The 25,063-nt window shown below is 46.1% G+C and overlaps 1 protein-coding gene across 1 annotated transcript in view; it reads left to right on the forward strand.

Moving 5' to 3' along the window:
* Window positions 1-25,063, forward strand: part of RYR3 (ryanodine receptor 3) — a 365,900-nt gene that overhangs the window by 169,715 nt on the left and 171,122 nt on the right. Inside the window, exons 28-36 of the mRNA XM_047075357.1 lie at window positions 639-847; window positions 2,741-2,916; window positions 4,278-4,314; window positions 6,054-6,217; window positions 9,277-9,442; window positions 14,632-14,718; window positions 15,051-15,277; window positions 16,969-17,764; window positions 19,878-20,078. Coding sequence (XP_046931313.1) covers window positions 639-847; window positions 2,741-2,916; window positions 4,278-4,314; window positions 6,054-6,217; window positions 9,277-9,442; window positions 14,632-14,718; window positions 15,051-15,277; window positions 16,969-17,764; window positions 19,878-20,078 — 2,063 coding nt within the window. The remainder of the gene's footprint in view (window positions 1-638; window positions 848-2,740; window positions 2,917-4,277; window positions 4,315-6,053; window positions 6,218-9,276; window positions 9,443-14,631; window positions 14,719-15,050; window positions 15,278-16,968; window positions 17,765-19,877; window positions 20,079-25,063) is intronic.

The raw sequence follows: 25,063 nt of genomic DNA on the forward strand, positions 1-25,063 counted from the left end.
GGTACTAAGTCCATCTTGAGGCTTCTGGTGTTGTTTCATTTGGGGCAGTGTTTAAAATTTCCCATGGCCTAATCTCACTTTTAACTAAAGCATAGGTAAAGAATTTTACTTATCCTCTTACTGGTTTTACTTTTCCAGCTGATATTTATTAACACCTTAAGAATAATCTAGGCCGGGGGGGCTGTGTGGCTCAGTCGGTTAAGCGGCCGACTTCAGCTCAGGTCATGATTTCGCGGTCTGTGGGTTCCAGCCCTGTGTCTGGCTCTTTGCTAGAAGCTCAGATCCTGGAGCCTGCTTCCAATTCTGTTTCCCTCTCTTTCTGCCCCTCCTCTGCTTGCTCTCTGACTCTGTCTCTCTTTCTCTCAAATAATAAATATTTAAAAAAAAAGAATAATTTAGGCTGAATGATGGTTCCCCCCACCCAAATAATTTTGAACCAAATTCAGGTATCTTCCCCATACACCAGCAGCAGCCACAGACTGTTGTTGGGAGTCTGTGTTCCAGGAAGAAAGACCAAGGAGGGTGTCCCTTGTTTCCTACTGGGACTCAGAGCTGTTGAAGAAGCCACGGTCTGACTCCCTCACAGCTTCCGGGCTGGTCCTGTGGGCTGAAGCAGGCTCTCCCCCACCATTCTGCAGGCTTCGTGCCCATCTGCTCTCTGGGACTGTCTCAGATCGGCCGCATGAATCTTGGGATGGATGCCAGTACCTTCAAGTTTTATACCATGTGCGGCCTCCAAGAGGGCTTTGAGCCTTTTGCTGTCAACATGAACCGAGACGTGGCGATGTGGTTCAGCAAGCGCCTCCCGACATTTGTCAACGTGCCAAAGGATCATCCGCACATAGAGGTAATGTTACACATTGTGGCTGGCCCCGGCAGGGCAGGTGGGCCAAGGCCCTAAGCTCCTGCTAATGCTTGTGTCAACAGGCAGCTGCTTACCTAAGTCCATGCCCTGGCGGCCTCCCAGCCACCTCCTCGGCTGGCGCTCGGGCTGTAATCGTGGCCACCTTCACCGGGGCAGCTCAGTGGCACCTTACAAATGGCGCCCACCTCGCACATCCATCCTTGCAGATCAATCCCCAAGCCTTTGGGCTACTGTGTATCCTCCAGATGTTCCCGCATTGCTGTGGCAATACCCATACAGTATCCAAAGACCTTAATTGTTGTTTTCCTGGGAGCGTTTGTTACTGATACTCGAGATGATATGTCCTAGACAGAATTCTTGCTCCTAATGTAATGTCTTTTAGACCCGGATAGTTTCTGCAGAACTGCTTCTAGCATTTCAGACCGACATGTAGTAGTTGATTACGATGCCCCCATCTTGTAGGAGGGAGTAGGGAAGAGCCAGAAATTGTAAGGAGCCTGATGAAGGTGCTGGTTGAACGTCTACGTGGCTCTGTTTGCCTGTGCCCACAGTGTTTTTTTCATGGGGGGTGAGGAGATGGGTGAGGGGGCTGATGCAAAGTCAGATAGATCAGTTCCATTGAGGCAAGATGCAGTGGCTTGCTTCCACCTGGCGGTAAGTTCTCCTAACTGACCTTCCAATGCAAACCCAACAGGCACCAACACTTAGTCCTCTACTTGTCCCCATAGTCTTAAATAGCAGAGACTTTGATTTCTCTGATTCTTACCTGATGATCAGCACCTTAGAAAGCTGGCTCATAAACTTTTGGAACTAATGAACCTGTTTGACAAACGGATGGAGTCTAGAGACCCTATTAGAACCATCTACAAACCACACGAAAATATGTAACCACACTCACCCCAGGATAGGAACTATTCTCTAGAATGCTTAGACCATAAGAAAAATATTATTATTATTATTGTTATTGTTGTTGTTATTTTTATTATTTCTTAGTTTATTTCCTCTGCACCCTCCCCTATCACACATTTCAAAAAAACCCAGTTTTGATCATTCCTCCTCCAACCCCACCCCTTGAGATGCTGTGCCCCAGCGCTGGGAATTTCCCCAGTATTTTTTAAATTATTATTGTCACTTAAAAAAATGTTTTTAACATTTATTTATTTTTGAGAGACAGAGCATGAGCAGGGAAAGAGCAGAGAGAGGGGGAGACACAGAATCTGAAGCAGGCTCCAGGCTCCAAGCTGTCAGCACAGAGCCCGACGTGGGGCTCAAACTCAGAAATTGCAAGATCATGACCTAGGCTGAAGTCAGACGCTTAACCGACTCAGCCATCCAGGCACCCTCGGAATTTCCCCAGTATTTACAGGCATTTCAACCCTTAGGCTGTGATTGGGGCAGGGCTGAGAAATGCACAGGGTGGGAGACAACCCCTCCAGGGGAGCTGTGATGTGTCTTGTCAAGCTTTGGGCTTTCTGCTTTTTCCTTAAATAGCCACTTGCCCACTGACAAAGGAAATCTTTGGAAGCATCTTCTTCTTGAGCTACTTACCCCCTGACCTGAAAGGTCATCCCCAGCAGATGCCATGCTGCATCATTCAGATTCCACCACCTCTGTTATACCTGTTCGCCACCCTTGATCTTGCAGAAAACCCAATGAGCGTGTTTTTAAATCTTTAATTTCTCTAGCCAGAGGCAGATCTGTTATTTTGTATGGAGCAGGATCCAAGGAACAGTGAGAATAAGGTTTGGTTATCACTGGTGACGACTTTTATAGTTCACAGAAAGCCATGACATATGAAATATCAATGAAGGAAGGAGGGACAAGGTCAAGGTCGGGCCATCAGGTGTGTCAGGTAAGGACCCATGGTGTTTCCAGGTTGTGAGGATAGATGGCACTATGGACAGCCCTCCATGCCTCAAGGTGACCCACAAGACATTCGGCACACAGAATAGCAACGCCAACATGATCTACCTACGCCTGAGCATGCCCGTCGAATGCCACTCCTCCTTCAGCCACAGCCCCTGCTTGGACAGTGACGCATTCCAGAAAAGGTGAGGGCGAGGCCTCCCACTCTCAGAGGTGCTCATCGTGTGTGCTGTAAAGTTGGCATTCCATTTTTCTGTTTCTTCTCTTTTTTTTTTTTTTTTAATGTTTATTTTTGAAGGAGACAGAGACAGGGCATGAACAGGGGAGGGGCAGAGAGAGAGGGAGACACAGAATCCAAAGCAGGCTCCAGGCTCTGAGCTGTCAGCACAGAGCCCTATACGGGACTCAAACTCACGAACCATGAGATCACGACCTGAGCCAAAATTGGGTACTTAACCTACTGAGCCACCCAGGCGCCCTCTTTTTTTTTTTTTTTTTTAATGTTTACTTATTTATTTTTGCGAGAGAGTGAGAGAGAGAGCAGGGGCAGGAGAGAGAGCAAAGAGAGAGGGAGAAAGAATTCCAAGCAGGCTCCATGGTCAGTGTGGAGCCCAATGTGAGGCTCGATCTCACAGCCTTGGAATCATAACCTGAGCTGAGATCAAGAGTTGGCCACTTAACCAGCTGAGCCTCTCAGGTGTCCCCCATCTCACTCGGGTACAAATGGAACTCGTGGGTAAGGTTCTCTCCACTTTCAGTCAGGTAAAGTCACAAGAATGTGTGTGTACACACGTGTGTATACATATGCATGTGTGTGTTTGTGCAGTGCATAATTAGAGGACCAGTCAAGCTAAACAGGGTCACATCTAGGGGAAAAGTTTGCACTCTTGCTGAGCCCTCTGGGTCCTTAGCCTCCTTGCAGCCTACAAATCCTATGTTTTTGGAATAGAAGGTGCATAAGAGGGTGCAATTGTTGCCTTTGTGAAATTAAAAGCTTCTCAAGGCAAATACTACCGTCTTTGTATAACTGTGGCCAGTGTCCAGCCCAGCAGCTATGTGACTTAGGAGTACTAAGACTTCTTCCCTCCTGATAAGGAATATATATGTTCCTTGCTGTATTTCTTTCCTTTAATGTCTGTTTCTAATCATCGATGTATGTCTGCCTGTCTAGAGCTGTCTTGTCTGGGTTGCCTCTAGGGTTTCAGTATCTACCCAGCTTTAAACAAGTACAGCTGCTTGAAAGAACAGGACAAGGTATTGAGAGGTATCCCTGCCTATGTTATTTCATTCTCTTCAACCGCTCCCTAGCTCTCACTTACCATCTGGGCTGAGAGACAAGAGTAACAAGTCACAGTCCTGGCTTGTGGTAGCAGATTACAAATGCACAAGTCCCAAGACCAGTTGGGATCACTCGTGTATAGAAAATAGTTTTCTAACCTTGCCTTCATCATTAAAGGTAGATTAATTGCCTGTCCGAATTGTGGAATTCTGTGTACAGCTGAATAACTAAAACATGGATTGTCTCCTCCCCCTGCCCCCACCCCAGGAAACAGATGCAAGAAATACTCTCTCATACAACAACAGTAAGTAAATGTGCTCAATTATGGTTTTCATGTTTCAATTCTTTGTTGTGCCTGGGAATATGCCCCTTACAGCAAAGATCTGTCTAGAGATCCTCCTTAATTGCCAATTACTGTGCCTTTTAATATCCATCTTGATGCTTCCAGAACACAACTCCAACATTTCTCAAATGGGGAAAAGAAAGACAGTTGTTTAGTACAAAGGAGAAGCTCCACCTGGAGCTCTAATTGGGCATCATGGTGTACTTGTGCCCAGTTGCCACCAGGGACCAGTACTGCCTTTCTGATTGAAATGAATATGGTGGGGGCGGTGGGGGGCTCCTTAATTTAATCCTCTTGTTTGCTCTTGTGTGTAAACTTCTGTGAATCAACTCTCCCATGTCTCTGAGCAGTGCCAGCAATAATGTTGAAAGCAATCAAGTGAGAAGTATGAGCAGGGAATGGTCCAGATGATGGAAACTGATGTTGGTCTCTTTTCTATATAGCCAGACAGTAGTCAGAAAGCAACACTTGCTAATTTCTTTCTTTCTCTCATCCTTCTTTAGCACCTGACAAAAAACATTTCTTTGCAAGAAATGCATGTCACCTCTTCTAAAAAATTTTTTTAATGTTTGTTTATTTTGTGGGGAGAGAAAGACAGAATGTGAGTGGGGGAGAGGCAGAGAGAGGGAGACACAGAACGTGAAGCAGGCTCCAAGCTCTGAGCTGTCAGCACAGATCCCAACATGGGGCTCAAACTCACAAACTGCGAGATCATGACCTGAACCAAAGTCGGATGCTTAGCCGACTAAGCCACCCAGGCACTCCCATGGCATCCCTTCTATAAACTTATCCTGCAACCACAAGCTTGTAGGTTAACTATCATCAGGAAGTCACAGGAAGTGCAGGGTACTACGCTGTGTTCATTGAATCACCTTCCCGCTTAATTCCCACGGCATCCCCACAAGAGGGACCATATTCACTCTGAAACACATAGAGGACAAATGGCTTGCCCAAGGCACACAGTTAATAGCTGCTGGCGGTGAGATTCAAGCCCCCATTTGACCGGCTGACCCTTTTGTCTCCTAATCAAAAAAAAAAAAAAAAAAAAATACAACAGGCTCCAAATAAAAGTAACTTCATTAAGAATAAATGTGCTCAATGTCACAAGGCACGTGATGAAGCAGTCACTTACCTCGTGGTTTAGCTAGTGTCATAGCGTAGTGTTAACAGATAGCGATGCCAGCCAGTAACTGCTGTAATTCTCAATACTGCCTGTCATTGAGCCTGATGGCCACACAGGGCGCCTTGGGCCACCATGTGAGCTGCTGCTTTTGCAGCATCTTTTTTAAGACGTTCAAAATAACCACAAAAAATACTTTGGACGTCCCTGTGGAAGTGGAAAGGGTAGCAGAAGTTGTCAACTATTCTCTTCTGAGGGCAAGGGCAGTGCCCAGGAGAGGGTGAGGGTTCTGTGCTGGCCATTCTGAGCGGCTGCCCCTGATTTCAGCAGCAGCAGCTTCTGGGCAGAAAGTGGTAGGTTAAATGCTCGATTGTCTCCATACTAAAGCACACACAAAAGGGAAAAATAGGGAAGGCAGATTCTCCAGTCAGCCTGTCCTAAGTCTGGAGTGTAGGGCAGTCCAGCTCTAGAGCGGTGTGTGCCTTTTAAGGAAAGAGGGCCACGTGGGCTCCTGCATTTGTTCTGTCATGTCTGGCCCCCCACCAGGGGCCACTCACTCCCCTCTGTGGTCTCTCTCCAGCAGTGTTACTATGCAATCCGCATCTTCGCTGGACAGGACCCCTCCTGCGTCTGGGTCGGATGGGTGACTCCGGACTATCACTTGTACAGCGAGAAGTTTGACCTGAGTAAAAACTGCACGGTGACTGTTACTCTAGGGGATGAAAGAGGCCGGGTCCACGAAAGGTAAGGGGGCTCCCAAGCGGGCAGGGTCAGCCACCAGGCTCCTCACTCTCTCCCTGCAGCTGTCTTCTTTTCCCTTCCACCCAACACCCCAAAAGAAAGAAACATCCCAGTATCTATGAAAAAGGAAAAGTGAAGCACAGGCTTAAAATCCTTCACTAAATAGGCAGTACTATGGCAGAAGTGTATTAGTGAAAATGGAGGATAATTCCATCACGGTATCAAACATGACCCATGGAGGCACCTGCATGGCTCAGTCGGTTAAGCGTCCGACTCTTGATTCTGGCTCGGGTCCGATTTCATAGTTGGTGAGTTGAAGCACCGTGTTGGGATCTGCGCTGGCAGTGCAAAGCCTGCTTGGGATTCTCTCCCTCCCCTCTCTCTTCTCTCTCTCTCTGCCCTTCCCTCACTCGCACATGCTCGCCTGCTTGCTTTCTCTCATTCCCTCAAAATAAATGAATAAATTAAAAAAAAAAATGACCCAGGGGTAGGAGATACAAATGGACAGCTGGGAGTCTGTGCCCCCTCTCAAACACTTCTCTTCTGTGCGTTCTGGGCAAGCCCCAATTTCGGCAACATCAGAACAAGACAGAGAAAAACCCCTGGGTACTTGAAAGAAGTCAATTCAGAAGAAATACAAAGATGCACCACATCACATAGCAACTGACAGATTCAGAACTCCTCATCCTAAGAATATGAAGTGTCTGAAAGCATAAAGAACATAAGAGAGATACAGCAAGTTCACGAACAATTACGTAGAGATCTTTTGGGAAAGCAGGTTTTAGGTACACTCAGGCCTTCCCCTGGTCCATTGAGGGGGGAGAGGAGGGTTGAGGGTTGATTGCCACCAGAGAAAGAACCTCCAGCCAGCAGTGCCCCAGAGGTGACCCAGGAGACCATGCCTTACGTCCACCCAAGTGAGACTTAATAGAGTCTTTGCCAAACAGACATGTTTAGAGATATAATAGGTTGTTTTGCAAGCTGACCTTTTTCCTTACCAAGTCAGGAACATTTTGCAGGCAGTGTTCTTTAGATGCTACCGGGTCATCAAACACTGGTGACCAGAAAGGTCACTTATAATCACTGTATCGTGCAGGACCATTGTGGGTAGGTGGTTAAGAGCACAGACTCTGGAAGCAAACTGCCTGGGTTTTAAACGGAGTTCCAGGACGTCCTGGACCATTTAGCCTTCCAGGGCCTCAACTTCCTCACCTATAAAATGAGGATAATAGTTTCAGTCTCATGGAGTGATAGGAGGATTAAATGAGGAAATACCAGGAAAAATGCCTAAAACAATGTCTTGACCCAGGGACTGAATAAACACATTACATTACTACTATTACCAAATGTCTTTTATACATTACAAGACCCAGAATAGACGCTACAAACAGCATCCAACATCTTGTTGGGTTGGTAAGGAAAGCACTTGAAAGCAGTTGACTGAAGTCAGAAGACTTTGCTCTTGAGCCAGAAGAACAAAAAACTGACATGTCCATCCCAACTGGATTTATTACTCGAGTTTGCTGATGGTACCACACCAGACAGATGACTTCACTTATCTGAGCCTCAGTGACAACATTTATCTTGAAAAGTGACTCGTTAGCATCTGGAGCAAGACCCAGTAGATAGTTGGTGCTCAGTAATTCTTAGTTTTTTGTCCTGCACAGTAAGAAGTAAATACAGGAACAATGTCCGATGTTTTGAGGAATTTCAAATTTGGCCCCTTTAAAATATGACCGAAGCATGTCACTTCACGTTCCCACCGCTTCAATACGTTAGCAATGGACTTCTGCAGTAGGCATCAATGTACTTGGGACTCTAATCACTGAACGGCAGTAATAGCATGGCTGAAGTTTAACCTGTATGGAAATCTCGCCGTGACTGTCACTCGTTGGAAGGGGCAGTTTGTACTGGCTCTGCCTGAGGGGCATTCACACTGAGAAACTGGCCCCACTGGTCCCCCAAAGGAGAGGGAGTAGGAGAGGAGGTGAGCGTATGTTGACAAAGGGGATTTCTGGTCTCGGGGGAGGAAATTATATACTTCTAGAGCTGGAAAGAACTTTGGAGAATTCTAATCAAAGCTTTAACTTTCCAGGGTCAAATCAGGTTGACCTTAGGTGTTTAAAGGGACTGCATTAAAGCAACAGGTAGAGAGTCATGCTCTGGTTTAGCCTGAGAAAAAGCACTTTATGGTTCTTCAAACAACTGATTCCTCAGGCAATGTACATCAGGGCTGGGCTTAGTAGAAGGAGACCAAATCATCTGTCTCTTGCCCACAGCCCCGTTGACGGGCTCTGAGAATCACCTCTGCCACTAATTTCTCCAAAGTCTACCCAGGATTTGAAATCTCTTAATTAAGGAATCAGGCTTTGGAGCCTTAGTGCCTTTCTTTGGTTATTACTATTGGCTTTTGAATATAAATGCCTATGATGGAGCCTACACTGTAGGGGTAGGTAGACAGCCAGCTAAGAAAGGCACCCAAGCTTGTAGTTGGTGAAGAGTTCAGGGAGCAGAACTCCAGGGTAGGGCCAGGTTGTGTAGGTCAAGGACGTAGTTGGGCGTCAGACCACTTGTGACCTAGTTTGCAAGCAAGCCTGGGTCTGCCATCCTAAGGAATGCGGGCCTGAGTTTTCAAGTGTGTCACAGCCTTTTTCACTGACACTGCAGATTTTTGTTTGTGCCTCTTATACCAAATCCCTGTATAAATCTTTCTGTGGTGATCACCTTCCCTGTGCCCCCATCTCCCATCTCTGAGTTGGGAATACTACCATCCCCATGATCCATTTCAGAAAGGTGAATTGACGTTGAGCTGGGAGACAGTTACCAAAACACCGTGCTCTCTGGACCAAAGTATTCTGATAGATTGCCACATCCTTAAATTGAGTGGTCATGTCTGAGAAAATTAGGATGAAGCTGGATGCATGTGTTTAAGAAAAAAAAAATTGCTGGGTGCTGACTGGAAAGCTTCTTTGGAAGGTTTCTGGGGCATTTCATTCCTGAGCCTTGATTGCACACTGCCCCAGTCCAGATTCTGTGCTTTTTCCTCTCTCTCTGGTTTCCAGCGTGAAACGCAGCAACTGCTACATGGTCTGGGGCGGGGATATTGTGGCCACTTCGCAAAGATCAAGCCGGAGCAACGTGGACCTGGAGATCGGCTGCCTCGTGGATCTGGCGATGGGCATGTTGTCTTTCTCAGCCAATGGGAGAGAGCTTGGTACCTGCTATCAGGTAAGGGTGGCTCTGTGGCCAAGACAGCAGCATCCCCATCCTGCATGCTTGTGGCTCTGCTCCTCGTTCTTCTCCATCAGCATCCCGACCACAGCAGATGGGGTTGAGGAGCCCACGTGGTTCACAAACCATCGAGGGAAAGAAACAAGAACAAAATGGCTTGGTTTTCTACAGAGGGGAAAATAGGGGAAAGTATTGTTCTTTATTGATTGATCAGATATCCTGGTCATCTTTCTAGAAGCTAAGAAGGATTTTCTTTGGTGATGGTCTCTAAAAGGGTATTTATCTATTCCATGAACATTTCTTGTGCAACTTTTATGTTACCTGTGCTCTATAAGATGCAAAATCTGAAAGGGGAGCAGAGATGCTCCTTGCTTTAGGAAACTTCTGTGCTCAAAATACAGACTCCTAAAAACAGACTCGTTTGCCAAGGTGTATTCCTTTTGCAAAAAGGCTATTCTCATTCCTTATGAATTCCTTACAGGATCTTTTAAAACTGCATTTATATGAGTAATGTGTTTCTCTGCTTCATTGACTGTAAGCTCTGATAGAACTATGGGGAAAACCCTCAGTTACACACAAGTAGATTTACCTGTCATTAACAAGAAGCCCTATCTCTCTTAAGCAGGATCTTCATCCTTGATGGCCAGGTAAGCTTGGGAAATGCCACATATCATATCCTGCTTCTGACATTGGCAATGAACATTTGTGCAGGACAACTTGAAAAAATACTTCAGAAAGAAACCTGTCTAACCAGGCATTTCTCATATTACATAACCAAAAACATTTTTGGCTTGTTTTGTTTTGTTTTACTTTAACATACATAGTAGTTTTCTAGAAGTCTGGAGTTATACAAAGCGTATCTGGAAAAGGCTAACTTCAGGCGTTAAATTTCTCTGTTAAACCTATTTGATACTCCAAGGTAGAATAGAGACGTGTGGACAAAGAGTGTCATCTGAGTTCAGAGAAGGAAGAGCTTCCCTCCATTGAGAGTGGTCAGAGAAATACTCGTTTCAGAGAAACCTTGATTTAAAGAATGACACAGAAGATATCCTTATGGAGATAGGGAAGCGTAAGGTACGCTTGAGGAACAATGGCCACCATAGTATGGGCCTCTGCGGTTATTGGTGAGAAATTCATTTGGAAAAACCGGGAGGTATTGATAGGAATTGAGCTTTTGAAGGTTTCTGACCAGAACAGTGACATGCACAGTGTTTAAGGACCCTTAGCTAACTACAGCAGATGAAAAGCATCCCACTACTGTGTAAATGGATAAAACCCCAGATTCCACAGTCAGCCCCATGTTATAGCCTCCAGGCTGGAAAGCCTCTTGGCAGCCATTTGTCTGCCTTGTGCTTGAAGAGATGGCATCTGGCGGGGAGAGACGGAGTAGCCCCAAGTCTGAATTGTTTGGTGACCAAGAACGGATGGACCAAACCCTTTCTGGGTTTGGTGGGATCAGCCACCTCCCCTTCTGCATGTCCTGCAATGCATGCCAGTCTGTGTGCCTCCCTGTCCTCCTGGGAAAAAGTAAGAACCACTGACATCTCTCGACAGCCTGGCTGGGCAGCCGGAGGGACCTGTCTTTCCAGCAAGAGGCCTTTGCAAAACCAGGCTTTGAGGCAGAAAGTAACGTATTATTCTTCTGGTACTTTCTCATGATTCCACTCCCCACCCCCCAGCCCCCTGAGAAAACGCTTATATACATTACTGCCGTCCTTCAGAATCCATTAGCTTTTTCCCATTAACTTTTGAAATGAGTTTGACTGAAGGGTCCTCCCTGAGCTGCAGAGAGCTCTAAAGCATCTAATAACTCTGAAGGCTAGCCGGGCTTCGGCGGTCCCTAAATAAATAAATAAACAACCCATGGCCTTCGCAGCAGCAGTGACTTGCCTGCCTCTGGGAAGAGCCCATAATGCAGGAGGAAATGTCACAACAGCACGCCGTGGCTGTTGGTATCCTGACTTGCCCAGTAGTTCCTGGGTCACGTTGGGCTGGTCCGTTGTCTTCTCCCAGCTGTGTGCTGGCACCGACCCACCTCCTGAGATGCCTTCCTCCACTCTGTGCGTACGAATCCTGATTTCCCTGCTCAGTGGCCCCAGTCCTGCGTCCCGCCCAGAGGCATGTTGTCGTGAATGGGATGGTGCCAGGGCTCAGCACAGGAGCCCTCAGGTGTCTCACACCTGGCCAACCCCTTTTTCATTCCAGGCGAGACACCAACGTGTCCAGCCATGCATCTGGTCTCCCGGCAGTGGGATGATTATTATTCTGCAGCCGTAGCCATTTTCATTTTTCAATTATCTCAAGAGGAACAGGGCAGCAATATTTATATACTGGCTTTCTATTCAGAAAGGACCAGTGACCAAAATAATGAGAGGAGGATTCTCTCAGACCATGTTTCTAGACCTCCCCGTTAAATACTGCTGTGCAGTTTGAAAATCTCTTTCTGCCGCACTTAATTTACGTAATCATGGGAGAAATGAGAAATAAAATATATGTTCAAGAGATACTCGGTTGTTGCCACCCCAGCCACACTGCTCTGAGAACAGAGTCAGCTACAAGACTCAGATTTACGAGAGGGGTTAGCTTTCAATTCAGGCCAGTTCCTATGCCCTGACCTTCGCACGTGATCAGAAATAAAATGTCTATTATTGCAAGGATAAAAGAGATCAGCCAGAGATAGAAGGTACCTTAAATAGAAAAAAGGTCCATGGCACTCCACGGCAGCCTCAAATCTGGGCTCGCTGCTCCTAACATTAGAATGGAAGCTCCCCTTGGGGCGCCTGGGTGGCTCAGTCGGTTAAGCGTCCAACTTCGGCTCAGGTCATGATCTCACGGTCTGTGGGTTCGAGCCCCACGTCGGGCTTTGTGCTGACAGCTCAGAGCCTGGAGCCTGCTTCGGATTCTGTGTCTCCTCTCCCTCTGCCCCTCCCCTGCTCATGCTCTGTCTCTCTCTGTCTCAAAAATAAATTAAAAAAAAAAAAATGGAAGCTCCCCATCCAGAATGTCACCTCCTAGAGGACAGAGGCCATCTGTCATGCCTGTTGCTGTCCCCGTGCTTGACATAGGACCTGGCACCTAGTAAGTGCTTGCTAAGTATTTGTTATCAAACCGACGAACTTGGCTGCGAAGCCACTGTTGCAGTTTTTTTAATTGCTTCTTAACAAGTGACCACAGAATTAATAGCTTAAAACCACATACATTTATTATTTCCCAGTTCTGTAAGTTTGGGTTCTCTGCTCAGGTTCTCACAAGGCCAAAGTCAAGGCATGAGCTGGGCTGAGCTGCCTCTGTCTGGAGGCTGTGGGAGGAATCCACTCTAAGCTCATTCAGGTTGTCATCAGGATCCATTGTGGTTATAGGCCAAGGTTCTGAGGTCCGTTCTTCTTTGCTTTCTTTTCTCCTTCCCTCCCCTTCCTTCCCAGAGGTGTCCATATTCCTTCTCATGTGGCCTCTTCCATCTTCAGTGCCGACAAGGCATGCCCTATCCTTGTTGGCAGAATTTAGGTGCTTGTGTTTGTAGGTTTCAGGGTCCCTTTCTTGATGGCTGCATCCAGGGGCACTCCTAGTCCCATGAACCCCCCTGAAATCTCCTGTCGTGTAGCCTTTCACAGGTTCTGTTACACCATGGTAGCTTCTTTCTCCAACGCCAGGTAGAGAACCTTCTCTCCAGTCTACCGAAACACAGTCTTACAAAACGTAACCAAATCAAGGGAGTAGCAATCTCCACACCCTTTTGCTATATTCTATTTGTTAGAAACAAGACAGAGGTTCTGGGGAGGGGATTGTAGGAGAGAGTGGCTCCCTGGGGCCACCTTAGAGTGTGTCCAGGATACTCAACATTCCCTAACTGCAAGAGAATTGCAAGAATTTCCTAATGTCTGAATTTACTTAAAGGCAAAGGACTTTAGTTGATAGAATTAAAGTCACCTTTCTGTTTCCGTGGTCTCCAAGTCTCATCAATAGTCCTACATCAGGGGTGTCTGGGTGGCTCAGTCGGTTGACCATCCTACTCTTGATTTCTACTCAGGTCATGATCTCACAGTCGTGAGATTGATCCATGCTGAGAGTAGAGCCTGCTTGGGATTCTTTCTTTCTCCCTCCCTCTCTCTCTCTCTCTCTCAACAAATAAACATTTTTTAAAAAGCTCATCAACATGGGCAGTTGATAAGTGGAGCCCCTACTGTCATAAATAAATCCACACACTTCATCTAAGTGGCAGCTGGAAGACAGTGAATCCTACACTATTTAAGGTGAGCTCTAGAGTCATAAAGAGTGAGAAGGGGGTTACAGAGAAGTCCAGAGGAACCAAGAAAAAGGAGAGGTTCTAAGAAAAGGAGATAGGTTCTGGAAGCAGCCTCTGTATGTTATCTCAGGGAAGCCCTCGCCTGTAAAACAGCAGTTCTCGTCTGGGCATGCTTTTCCCTCATGGGACATCTGGCAATCAACAGAGACTTTTTTAGTTGTCATGACTGTGCTGGGGGTGGAGAGTAGTACTGACATCTTCTGGGTGGAGGCCAGGCCCATCTTCTGGGTGGGATAGCAGGCCATGCTGCTATCTGTCCTACAGGACAGCCCTACAGCAAAGAGTTACCCACCCAGCCGAAAGGGTCAGTAGTGCCAAGGTTGAAAAGCCCTGTCCTATGACGCCCTTTGGGCTTGCCTTCCCAAAGTCCTTTTTGCCTTCAGAAATAACACTGAAGTCCTTGCACCACCCTCAGTGATGACTTCCTGAGGGCAGGAGTGACGAATGATGGTGCCACCTGCATGCCAGGTGTCTCCCTGCTCTATGACGAGCCAGGAATCACATCATTCCATGAATAAAAGCAGGCATTACCCTTGGTGGTATGTTAATAGCTCCCCACGTGTGACTGTCCTGAGTACTGGAGGAAGATTTTGGCTACTGTTATCAGTGAGAGAAAATGAAAGACTGTGGGATTGTTCAGCCCCAAGTCGCGGGGGGTGGGGGTGGGGGGGGGGCTGGTGGGGGGCAGGAATAAGGTGGAGAGCAGTGACTGCACTCCCAGAAGCACCAGGTCTCAGAATTTCTGAGGAGTAGAGAATGACCCGCCAGGGAGTTGTCCTGTTTCAGCTAGGGTTAGAATGAGGGTGTTGATGAATGCACCCAATGACTTAGCCATCTGCGATTTTATAATTCTGAGCAAACGTCCATTTGTTTTGGTTTCCAGGTGGAGCCCAATACCAAAGTGTTTCCAGCAGTCTTCCTGCAGCCCACGAGCACTTCATTGTTTCAGTTTGAACTTGGGAAGCTGAAGGTATTGGTCAGCCTCCTCATCCAATGGCTATGATAAAAGAAGGCAGCATTGACCATTAGGGGAAAATTTTCTAAGCCTCAGAAAACAAGGGAATCCCTTCTCACCCAGGCCCTGTACTGGGTGCTGAAAGAATTACTTAATGTTAATATAACCCATCATGCAAGGTTTTAATTAAGGCTGGCAAAGCCTTAAAGGTCTCCGGATTGATTTGTCTCTCTTTAGTTCATACTCACCATATTGGTTATCATGGGCCGTGTTGCATTATCCAGCAACTGAGCATCTCTGTAGTGCACCTGTCTTTCCCTTTGAATGCCTTTTCTGCCTTGCCCCAGAATGCGATGCCCTTGTCGGCGGCCATATTTAAGAGTGAAGAGAAGAACCCAGTTCCGCAGTGTCCACCTCGGCTGGACGTCCAAACCATCCAGCCCGTGCTCTGGAGCCGCATGCCCAGCAGCTTCCTGAAGGTGGAGACAGAGCGGGTGAGCGAGCGCCATGGCTGGGTGGTGCAGTGCCTGGAGCCCCTGCAGATGATGGCGCTCCACATCCCTGAGGAGAACAGGTAGTGGAGGGACCCACAGAGGAGGGGGCAGTCCTGGGAGGCGGGCAGGAGAAGGGGAGGAGCAGCATCCCCCCCTTGGCCAGGGGCCCTGCTCTCTTCCCAAAAACCTCAGTGTCTCTTTTCCTTCCTCACTTACATTATTCACTTAGAAACAGCAGAATATCCACTACGATATGCCTGCCACAGGGCCTTCTCTCTGAGTGTCCGAAGTCAGGAGTGTTTCTATCCCTTTAATTAAAAGGTGTAACGTGACCCTGAAATATATGTCATTAATGACAAGAAGGGAGAAAATGAGGCATGCCTAGTTTGCCTAGAGAACCAAGAATGGGCTCCTGGGCTCCTTTTGGTAAGAAGTACTCCTGGATTATGGCCTGGGTTTAATCCCAGCACTATCTCTTTCTGGCCTTGTGGCCTTGGGTAAATGACTCCTATAACTTACCTGTGTTTCCTCATGATACATAAAATACATGACCGCCCAGAGGACTGCAGGGAGAAATAAATGGAATTGTGTAGGTGAATCTACACTAGCATAGTTTCTATATGTAGAAAGAAAGAAATTTTATCACTAGCCTGTTATCACCCCTTGATCTGTTGGACTAAAAACATACAGTAATGGGGGAGCCGGTGGCAGGATTTGATAGCTGCACAGCTCCCATTTAGGTATTCTGCTGGGTCATGGACAGCGGCAAGACAGGCTGGTATAGGGAAGGAGCAGGAAACAAATAGGAATCCAGCCAAGTATGCCAGTTGCAAAGGATCCTCAGATCCATGGTGAGGAGCAAGACAAAACAGAAAATCTAAGCAAGGATCAGAGGCTGTGCTCTGAGCCCCCCCCAAAAATGAGGGAGCAAGACAGACTTGTAAATGGGCTTCTAAAGTCAGGAAGGAGAAGGTGAATTGATGATGCCAACTGAACTCAAATTGGAAAGTGTTTTCTCTCGGGACAAGAGTGCAGGTGTGTTTGTTTTCAGAGGAGGGAAGGCCCTGTGGATGATGGTAGATTTGGAGATTATACAGATGGTGTGGGTGGTGGATTGACAGAGGGCTTCGGCTACATTTTTTTTTCTGATTTTTTTTCATGTTTATTCATTCTTGAAAGACAGAGACAGAGCACAAGCGGGTGTGGGACAGAGAGAGAGGGAGACACAGAATGCAAACCAGGCTCCAGGCTCTGAACTGTCAGCACAGAGCCCAGCAAGGGGCTCAAACTTATGAACCGTGAGATCATGACCTGAGCCAAAGTCAGACGCTTAACTAACTGAGCCACCCAGGTGGCCCCTTCAGCTATGCCTGAGGCTCTTGTACTGGGGAGCAGAGGATCCCCTTCTACCCACAAATAAGAGGACCAAGTCACCTCTGTCACACACCTGAATGTTTTTCAGTTTTCCATTTGGGAGGGTTTTCCTTAATAAGGAGCACTTTCATATTTGGGAATCCATGTCTTTAAGTCTTTCAGACTTTTGAGACTCGTTGAGTTAGGGAGGATTATCAGGAACTGGGATAAGGACCAGAACTGAGAGAGGAATGATAACCTGTACGAGGGCAGGGGGCAGAGGCTCCTCCATCCTTCTATGCCCTCTGCCCTCATTGAGTTGGGTGCAATCCCTGGGGATTCAAAGAGAAGAACTCTGCTGAGCGCTGGCGTATTCTTTTCCAACCGTGGAGTGGTTGATGGCTTGTCCTATCCGCAGGTGTGTGGATGTCCTGGAGCTCTGTGAGCAGGAGGACCTGATGCAGTTCCATTACCACACGCTGCGACTCTACAGTGCAGTGTGCGCCCTGGGAAACAGCCGCGTGGCCTACGCCCTATGCGGCCACGTGGATCTCTCCCAGCTGTTCTACGCCATTGACAACAAGTACCTCCCTGGCCTCCTTCGGTCTGGTTTCTATGACCTGCTCATCAGCATCCATCTGGCCAACGCTAAGGAGAGGAAGCTAATGATGAAGAATGAGTACATCATCCCCATCACCAGCACCACCAGAAAAATCCGCCTGTATCCAGATGAGTCCAAGAGGCATGGGCTGCCTGGGGTGGGCCTGAGAACGTGCCTCAAGCCAGGGTTCAGGTTCTCCACCCCTTGCTTTGTCGTGACCAGTGAGGAGCACCAGAAGCAGAGCCCTGAGATCCCCTTGGAGATTCTCAAGACAAAGGCCCTGAGCATGCTGACGGAGGCAGTGCAGCACAGCGGGGCTCACATCCGGGACCCTGTCGGTGGGTCTGTAGAGTTCCAGTTTGTGCCTGTGCTGAAACTCATCGGGACCCTGCTGGTCATGGGGGTGTTTGATGACGATGACGTCAGGCAGATCCTCCTCCTGATCGATCCCTCTGTGTTTGGGGAGCACAGTGGGGAGACGGAGAACAGAGCAGAGAAGGAGGAAGTGACCCAGGTGGAGGAGAAGGCAGTGGAGGCCGGAGAAAAGGCCGGCAAGGAGGCTCCAGTCAAAGGCTTGTTGCAGACCCGACTGCCAGAGTCCGTCAAGCTGCAGGTAACTCAGGGCAGCAAAGATCCTGCCTTTGCAAAGTGCGGGGGGAGGGTGACAGTGCAGCCGGGAGCTAAGGCTGGGACTGAGGGTGCTGGCCTAAACCTGGAGTGTAGTGGAAATACGGATAGAGAACATTCACTGCTCATGATTTTCTCTGGCATGAAATGTACTCCCAAAGTCAAGAGAAAAGTGCTAACCCTTATGAATAAGGCACGTGCCTTAGAATTGTTTTTACGGAACTAGTGATGGATTGGCCCTCATCTTACCTCTTACCCTTTGGGACTAAATGGCTTCTCTGTGAGCCCCTGTCGGGAAAGGAGAGGAAGAGCCTTTGGCTGTGGAAAAGACCACACTGGTTCATACGGTGGCCATGCTCATCACTTGAGCTTATTTGTTGCCATGTACTGATCACCAAGCCTGTGTAGACGTGCTGTCCTGGCATGCAAACAAACTGCCGTCTGAGCTGAGGAGAAGAGGCATGCTTGCTTCGAGCTGCCCCCTTGGCATCACCTAGGAAGCCGCAACGTTTCCTAAGACATAGTCTTACCAGAGGGAAGCTGGCAGCAGCGATACGCTGAAGATGATAACTGTTGTCTTCTGGGCACTGAGAAAAGAGAAATGAAAGTGGACAGAGCAGTACAGTCTGTTCCACAAAGTCAGCCTGGCTCGGGCATCCCTGGACCACGTAGCAGCTCTACAGGCTTGCCAAGTCAGTAGCCTCCCAAAGCCTTGGCTTCACAATATGTAAAATGTGGATGATAATTGAATAAAACGTAATATTCACTTTTATCTTTAAAATACGGTATGAAATATATTTTATCATAAACCGTGTTACAATAATCTCCAAATGAAGCTCTCTTACCTAATGTGGTGGGATTGGTAGGTGTCAGTTCATCAAAATGTTGTATGTAGAGGAGATACGTAACAAATTTTACACAGATACCTTAAACATTTTTATTAAAACATAAATGTGCTCTTCGGACGTGGAGCTGAGACTTTCTCTTCCATGTGAGTCCCTGCCTGGCATGTAGAGTCCTTTCTTTTGCATAAATGACACCTGTCACATACAGTGTGATGTGCCTGATGGCCAGTTTTGGGGGTATCTTGAAGATAGACTGTGGATTTAGAGGTTATTGGAAAGCAACCTGAGTGCAGAACACTTGTAGATTTTAATGATTTTCCCCCAATTTTTTGTAGTTGTCTAACTCACACCCAACTTTGAGTATTTTTTTTTAAAAAACAACTTGCCTTTTGCGGATGTTCCCTAGTCTTTCAATTTAGTTTTCCTATTTCATTGGCACATACGGCTTCTAATCAGATGTGATAACTGTAATCACAAGTGTGACGGGCATGTGCTCTGGGTCCTAGGTCACCTGCAGATATGCCAGAGACTAGCCTGCTAGGTAAGAGCACACCAGGGACATTATTGTCTCTGCCCAGACGGACTGGAGAGTGTCTGTTAGTCATGCAAGGGGTTATGTGGAGATGGGTTCATAGAACTTACGCCTGAATAAAAGTATCGGGAACACACTGAGGTTTGAAGGAGCAGGTCTGGCAAGTGCCTAACACAGAGTCAGGTGATTAGAGCTCAATAAGTTCTGGCTGCTGTTTTTCTTATTAGTGAAAGTGCAAGTAGCGATAAGATCAGGACTAGTAACAGTCCGAAAGAACTGGTGGCAGACAAAGCAGTGCCAACAAACAAACAAGAAAGAAAGAGAGGGGAACAGAAGTCTCTGGTTCCCATCATCTGGAGCCAGAAGATGTCAGGAAGGAGCCAGAGCTCTCCCGTGCAGTTGAGTGCTGGTTTCCATGGGGAGCTTAGAGCCAGGGAAGAATTCTCTTAGGAACGCCGTTCTCATTCTCCACGGGCAGGTTCATTCTGTCTTTGGTGAGCTTGTTTTCCTGTTGTTCTCCTGTCCTTAGGATAAAGGGCTGGTGGCTGGGTTCAAACTGACTTGGATCCAAGTAATGGCTCTGTGGTCACTGTGTGACATTGGGCAAGTCACTTAGAGCGCCTAAGTCTTAGTGTTAGCCTCTGTAAAAAGGGGATGCTAGCTGCTTCACCAATGTCTATGAAGTGTTGTTAAATGAGCATAAATATACGCTTTGGTTGCAGATGTGTGAGCTCCTCAGCTATCTCTGTGACTGTGAGCTGCAGCATCGAGTGGAGGCCATTGTGGCATTTGGCGACATTTATGTCTCTAAGCTCCAGGCAAATCAGAAGTTCCGCTACAACGAGCTCATGCAGGCCTTGAACATGTCTGCAGCCCTGACTGCCCGGAAAACCAGGGAGTTCCGCTCACCCCCCCAGGAGCAGGTGAGAAACTCTTCCTGAGCCTCCATGCCAGTGGGGTGAACTTGAACCTTACAGAGCAGGGCGCGTGAAACCTTTATGTGCCTGGGGCGCCCGTGAGAGGTGTGGGCCAGTCAGTGACCCAGCACAGTGCCAGGGGACAGGCCTGGTCTGATGCTAATGGCAGCGAGGAGTATCTGCCAATCATCTTAGATGGGAAAATAACCCACCCAGAAGTGCACACGGGGCGGGGCTTCCTCTCCTCCCTTGCTTGCTCCTACCGGTGCCCTGTCACTGAGTCAAAGACCAGATCACTGTCAAGATCCAGCTTCCACACCAGCAAGGATCCACCATTAGAAGAATGTCTGTCCAGTCCTTGCAGAAGTCACTCCTTTGTATTAGAGATCAAGAGAGCATGGTCGACGTTTCCTGACTTACAAGAGCAGGTGCACAGGCTTCCTCGGCTAAGTGCCCGAAGCCCCTTACCCTGTGACCAAGACCCTCACAAAGCCTCCCAGCCCCCAGAAGCAAGGAAAACAGGACTGGGCAAGTGAGGTCCCTTCTGTGAGGGATTGTCTTCATTTTTGTACAGTACCCCCACCTTGCAGTCAGCCTTGCCCGTATGGGAAGACTGCTTTGAAAAGACTCAAAATCCCGATGAGTAACTGGCAGATAGGGGTGGGACACCTTGCAGAACATAGTTGGCATTTGTCCCCCTGTTCCCATGTACATCCTGCAGGCAGCTTGGCCACAGCTCCCTAAGTGTTCAAAACAGACGATCTTTCAGTGAAGAAATTTGCTTTCTGTCTCTGAAACCAGATCTTTGCATCTTCTGTATATTTAATAAGCAGTCTATCCATAAACTGTTGTCAGGTATAATTACCACCATTTGATATTAATGGTACAACTTGGTCCAATTACTTTCCTAACCTATTTGGTAGAACATAGATATTTATATTGACTTAAAAGTGAACCACATATCTTGGCTTTTAAAAGATTCACTTGAATGATGCTGGCCTTGTAAAGACTAGGCAAAGTTTATCATCGCTTTGCTGGAGGCACACTGAGAAGGCCCTTTGAATTGATGGGAGGAGGTAATTCATACCGTACTGAGGGAAGCGCAGTGAGCCTGGATTACTCTTAAAGGCTTTCCAAATGTTGTCAGGCTGCTTTTGGACTGGCAACCTGTGCAAACATTTCCCAATTCATTGGGCAGATGCTGACTCCTATTTGTGAATATTGGGCAGGAAGAACAATGTGATGCATGGCTCCTTTTCTGGCTCCCCCTTCTGTCGCTGTGTGGCCTTAGGCAATTGCCTTTCTGTGTCTCCCTTTTTTCAGCTGCAAAATGAGGATGTTTGTATGTCCCTCCCTCCCTTCTATGGAGGACCCAGGAGATCATTTTTTAGATTGCTTAGTGGGATACTGTCATATGGTAAACATTCTGTAAGTGGAATCATTAGTTTCAGTGTTGGAAGGTTCTTTTGCCTTCTGCCAGTGACCCACTGAGTAGAGTTTATGTATGTTTTCTGAGACATCTGCTTAACCCACTAGACCTGCACTGTCTATCTAACACTGTCCCATGGACACAGCTACTGATCCTATCCTGGCTCCTGGAAAGGCCATGCTGGCTCCCACCTCACCTGCTACCTCCTTACCTTCTCTTCTGCTGTCCCCAGGGCCTGCTATCACTTCCTCCTTTAGCCCTCTCAGTACTCCCCTGGGCAATCATTTCAGACTGGTTTCAGATGGAACTTGAGAAATTCTTCTCTAATGTGTTAGACTAAATGATTCTTGAGCGGATATCAGAATCACCGGAAAGGCTTAATAAAACAGACTGGTGATCCGGGGCTTCTAATTCAGTAGCTGTAGTGTGAGGCCCAGTAATTATTACTTTTAGCAAGTTTCCAGGTAATACTGATGATGTCGGTCTAGGAATGAAATGAAAGAAAAGACACTAATTCCTATCAAATTCAGCTGTCCCACCTACCACCCCTCACAGAATGTTCATTTCTAGAAGGAACCAACCAATAGAGCTCTCTAAATAATTCCAAATTGAGTATGGACAAAGGAGGATTCAGATCAATTTCAGGGGATAGCAATACAAAATCATGTGGAAAATTGGGTGTATAAGAATTAGAATTTTAAAACAATGATACAATTATCTCATCCTTCTGTAACCTTTGAGGAGAAAGTAAAGGTTTTCAGCCTTGTATCTATATAGGATCAGAGAGATGAAAAAAACATATACTTGGGGGATGTAACCAAGTACAAAAGTAGGTAAAACTAAGATTAGTCCAGTGGTCATTGACATATTAGCCAGGCACAGTCAGTAAGCCTTTGACTTTAAAAAGGGCATCATTGGGGTACCTGGGTAGCTCAGTTGGTTAGGCTACCAACTCTTGATTTTTCCTCAGGTCATGGTCTCGTGGTTCCTGAGTTTGAGCCCCACATTGGGCTTTGCACTGACAGTATGGAACCTGCTTGGGCTTGGGAGTCTCTGTGTGTCTCTCTCTGTCTCTCTCTCCCTCCCTCTCTCTCTCCCCTCCTCCCTCTCCCCTTCTGCCCCTCCTTGCCTCTCTCTCAAAATGAGTAAACTTAAAAGATAAACAGGCAAGTAGTAGGTAGGTAGAAAAGGCATCATTAAAGGGTATGCCCTGTGTAGCAGAAAGTTCAGCTCACTCCACTGTTTTTTTTTTTAATGTTTATTTATTTTTGAGAGAGAGAGTGCGAGCAGAGGAGGGGCAGAGAGAGAGGGAGATCCAAAATCTGAAGCAGGCTCCAGGGTCTGACCTGTATGCACAGAGCCCAATGTGGGGCTCGAACTCAGAACAGTGAGATCATGACCTGAGCCAAAGTCAGACACTAAACTGACTGAGCCACCTAGGTGCCCCATTCCTCTTTTGGTTTTCTGACCTGCCGGCTGGTGGGCCACCGCTTCCCAAGTATTCCACCTACAGCAAGATCTTTCAGCAAAGAATTCAATTTTCTGACTCTGAAACTAGATCCTCAGATCTTGTTTTTATTTCATAAACAACCTATCAATCTATGTTGATGTAACTACCATAATTTAACATTGGGGAACAACCACAAAAATTACTTTCCTAACCTATTTTATGGATATTATTTTATTACAGGCAACACTTCCACCAACTTCCAAAAAAACTGTTTGCAGTGGAAGCTTTAAATAAGCGTCTTCCTACCAACATTAAACACAATAAAAGAGATGGTGACGTTTTTTAATGTAGAAATTCTAAACAGAAGGAGAAAGTATCTTTGCCTGGTGTTCAGGTTACGCTGCCTGAGGCGAGCAAAGTGGAGAACATCACCCCTAGTTATTGTTTCAGTCCCTCCCAGTATTCACTGCCTTGGGGTGGTGGGTCTTTGGAAAGAATTGAGACACCCTGGAATCTGACCAGGAAATGAATGACCACATGCTTACCAACTTTTCATTAATCTCTGATAGCATTTCTTTGAATTGTTAATGCTGCCGAGCACATACTAATGCTGACTTTGCCAGCAACAACAGAAATAGCACATTTTCTCATACTGTGTCACAATGAGTATCATACCTTGAAATATCATTTACTTCATCACTACTTCAAGATCACAGTGGATATGAGACTGCCACTAGATCTTTTTGTCCAATAGGTTAATAAACAAGTACATGTTACTATATCACAGATTTCTTTTTTATGGTTTTTGATAACTAAATTTCAATAATGGTTTCTGTATGTAATTTTCTATATTTTATGTTACGTATTCAAAATACTAATTTAAGCAGTAATCGGGTGGGTTTTAACAGACTGTCAGAGTGGTCTATGGCATTAAAACAGTTAAGACTCCCTGAGACAAAACTAAAGGAAAAAAGATGAGTGTTTAACTACCTGTTAAAACCTGCATGTCAAAAAAAAAAAATTTTTTTTGTAGGTAAAGTTAAAAGCTCACTAAAACCTGGGAAATATATTTAGAGAACATGTTACAAAGAGTTAATAGTCTAGGGATGTGCAAAATACTGATTAATTTTTTTAATGTTTATTCAGTTTTGAGGGACAGTGATAGAGTGTGAGCACGGGAGGGGCAGAGAGAGAGGAAGATACAGAATCTGAAGCAGGCTCCAGGATCTGAGCTGTCAGCACAGAGCCTGACGCTGGGCTCAAACTCACAAACCGTGAGATCATGATCTGAGCCAAAGTCAGCGGCTTACCGGACTAAGCCACCCAGGCGCCTCCTGATTAATTTTTAAAAAGAAAATTACCCAAAAGAAAAAGGGAGAAAGAACATGAATGGGAAATTTATAAAATACTGAAATGAAAATGGTTCTTATGTGTGGAAAAACAAAATTCAACCTCACCAATTAAATGCAAATTAAAGCAACAGGGATGTGACATTTTTTACCCATTAAATTGGAAAATATTTGAAAATGTGTTAACTCTCATTACTGTAATGGAGATGGCAAAGTAATACACACTCTTGAATAAATTTGGTTAAAATGCAAATTGTTGTAAGCCTTCTGGAGGGTGATTTGGCAATTCCTATCGAAAGCCATTAAAATGTGCAAACCTTTTGATCCAGTCATGTTGCCTCTAGGAGTTTATCCTTAAAAAAAAGATCAGAGATGTGAACAAAAATTAGTTAAAAGGAAATTCCAACAAACTTTATTTATTTATTTATTTATTTATTTATAAAAACAAAAAAATGGAAACAATTTAAATATTTCTTAACAGGTCATTAATTTTACACCAATTGCTATTCATCTTATGATGAAATGCAGTGTACCTGTTAACAATCAATAAAAAAAAAATGCTGAAGATAAATTGTTAAGTGGGAAATCTGACCTCAGAAATGTTTATCTAGAGTATGCATGCTCTCAATCTATATACATAAAGCCTGGAAGTTATGAACTAAGTATCATTAAATATGGTTATCTTTGGGTAGTGGGATCACAGTAAGTTTTCTTTAGGTATTTCCAAATTTTGTGCAGTTAATAAATTACCATTATAATCAGA

Source organism: Lynx rufus, unplaced genomic scaffold (assembly GCF_022079265.1).
Source record: "Lynx rufus isolate CCGP_SWC_20201006 ecotype Redwood Valley unplaced genomic scaffold, mLynRuf1.p SCAF_13, whole genome shotgun sequence".
NCBI lineage: Eukaryota > Metazoa > Chordata > Mammalia > Carnivora > Felidae > Lynx > Lynx rufus.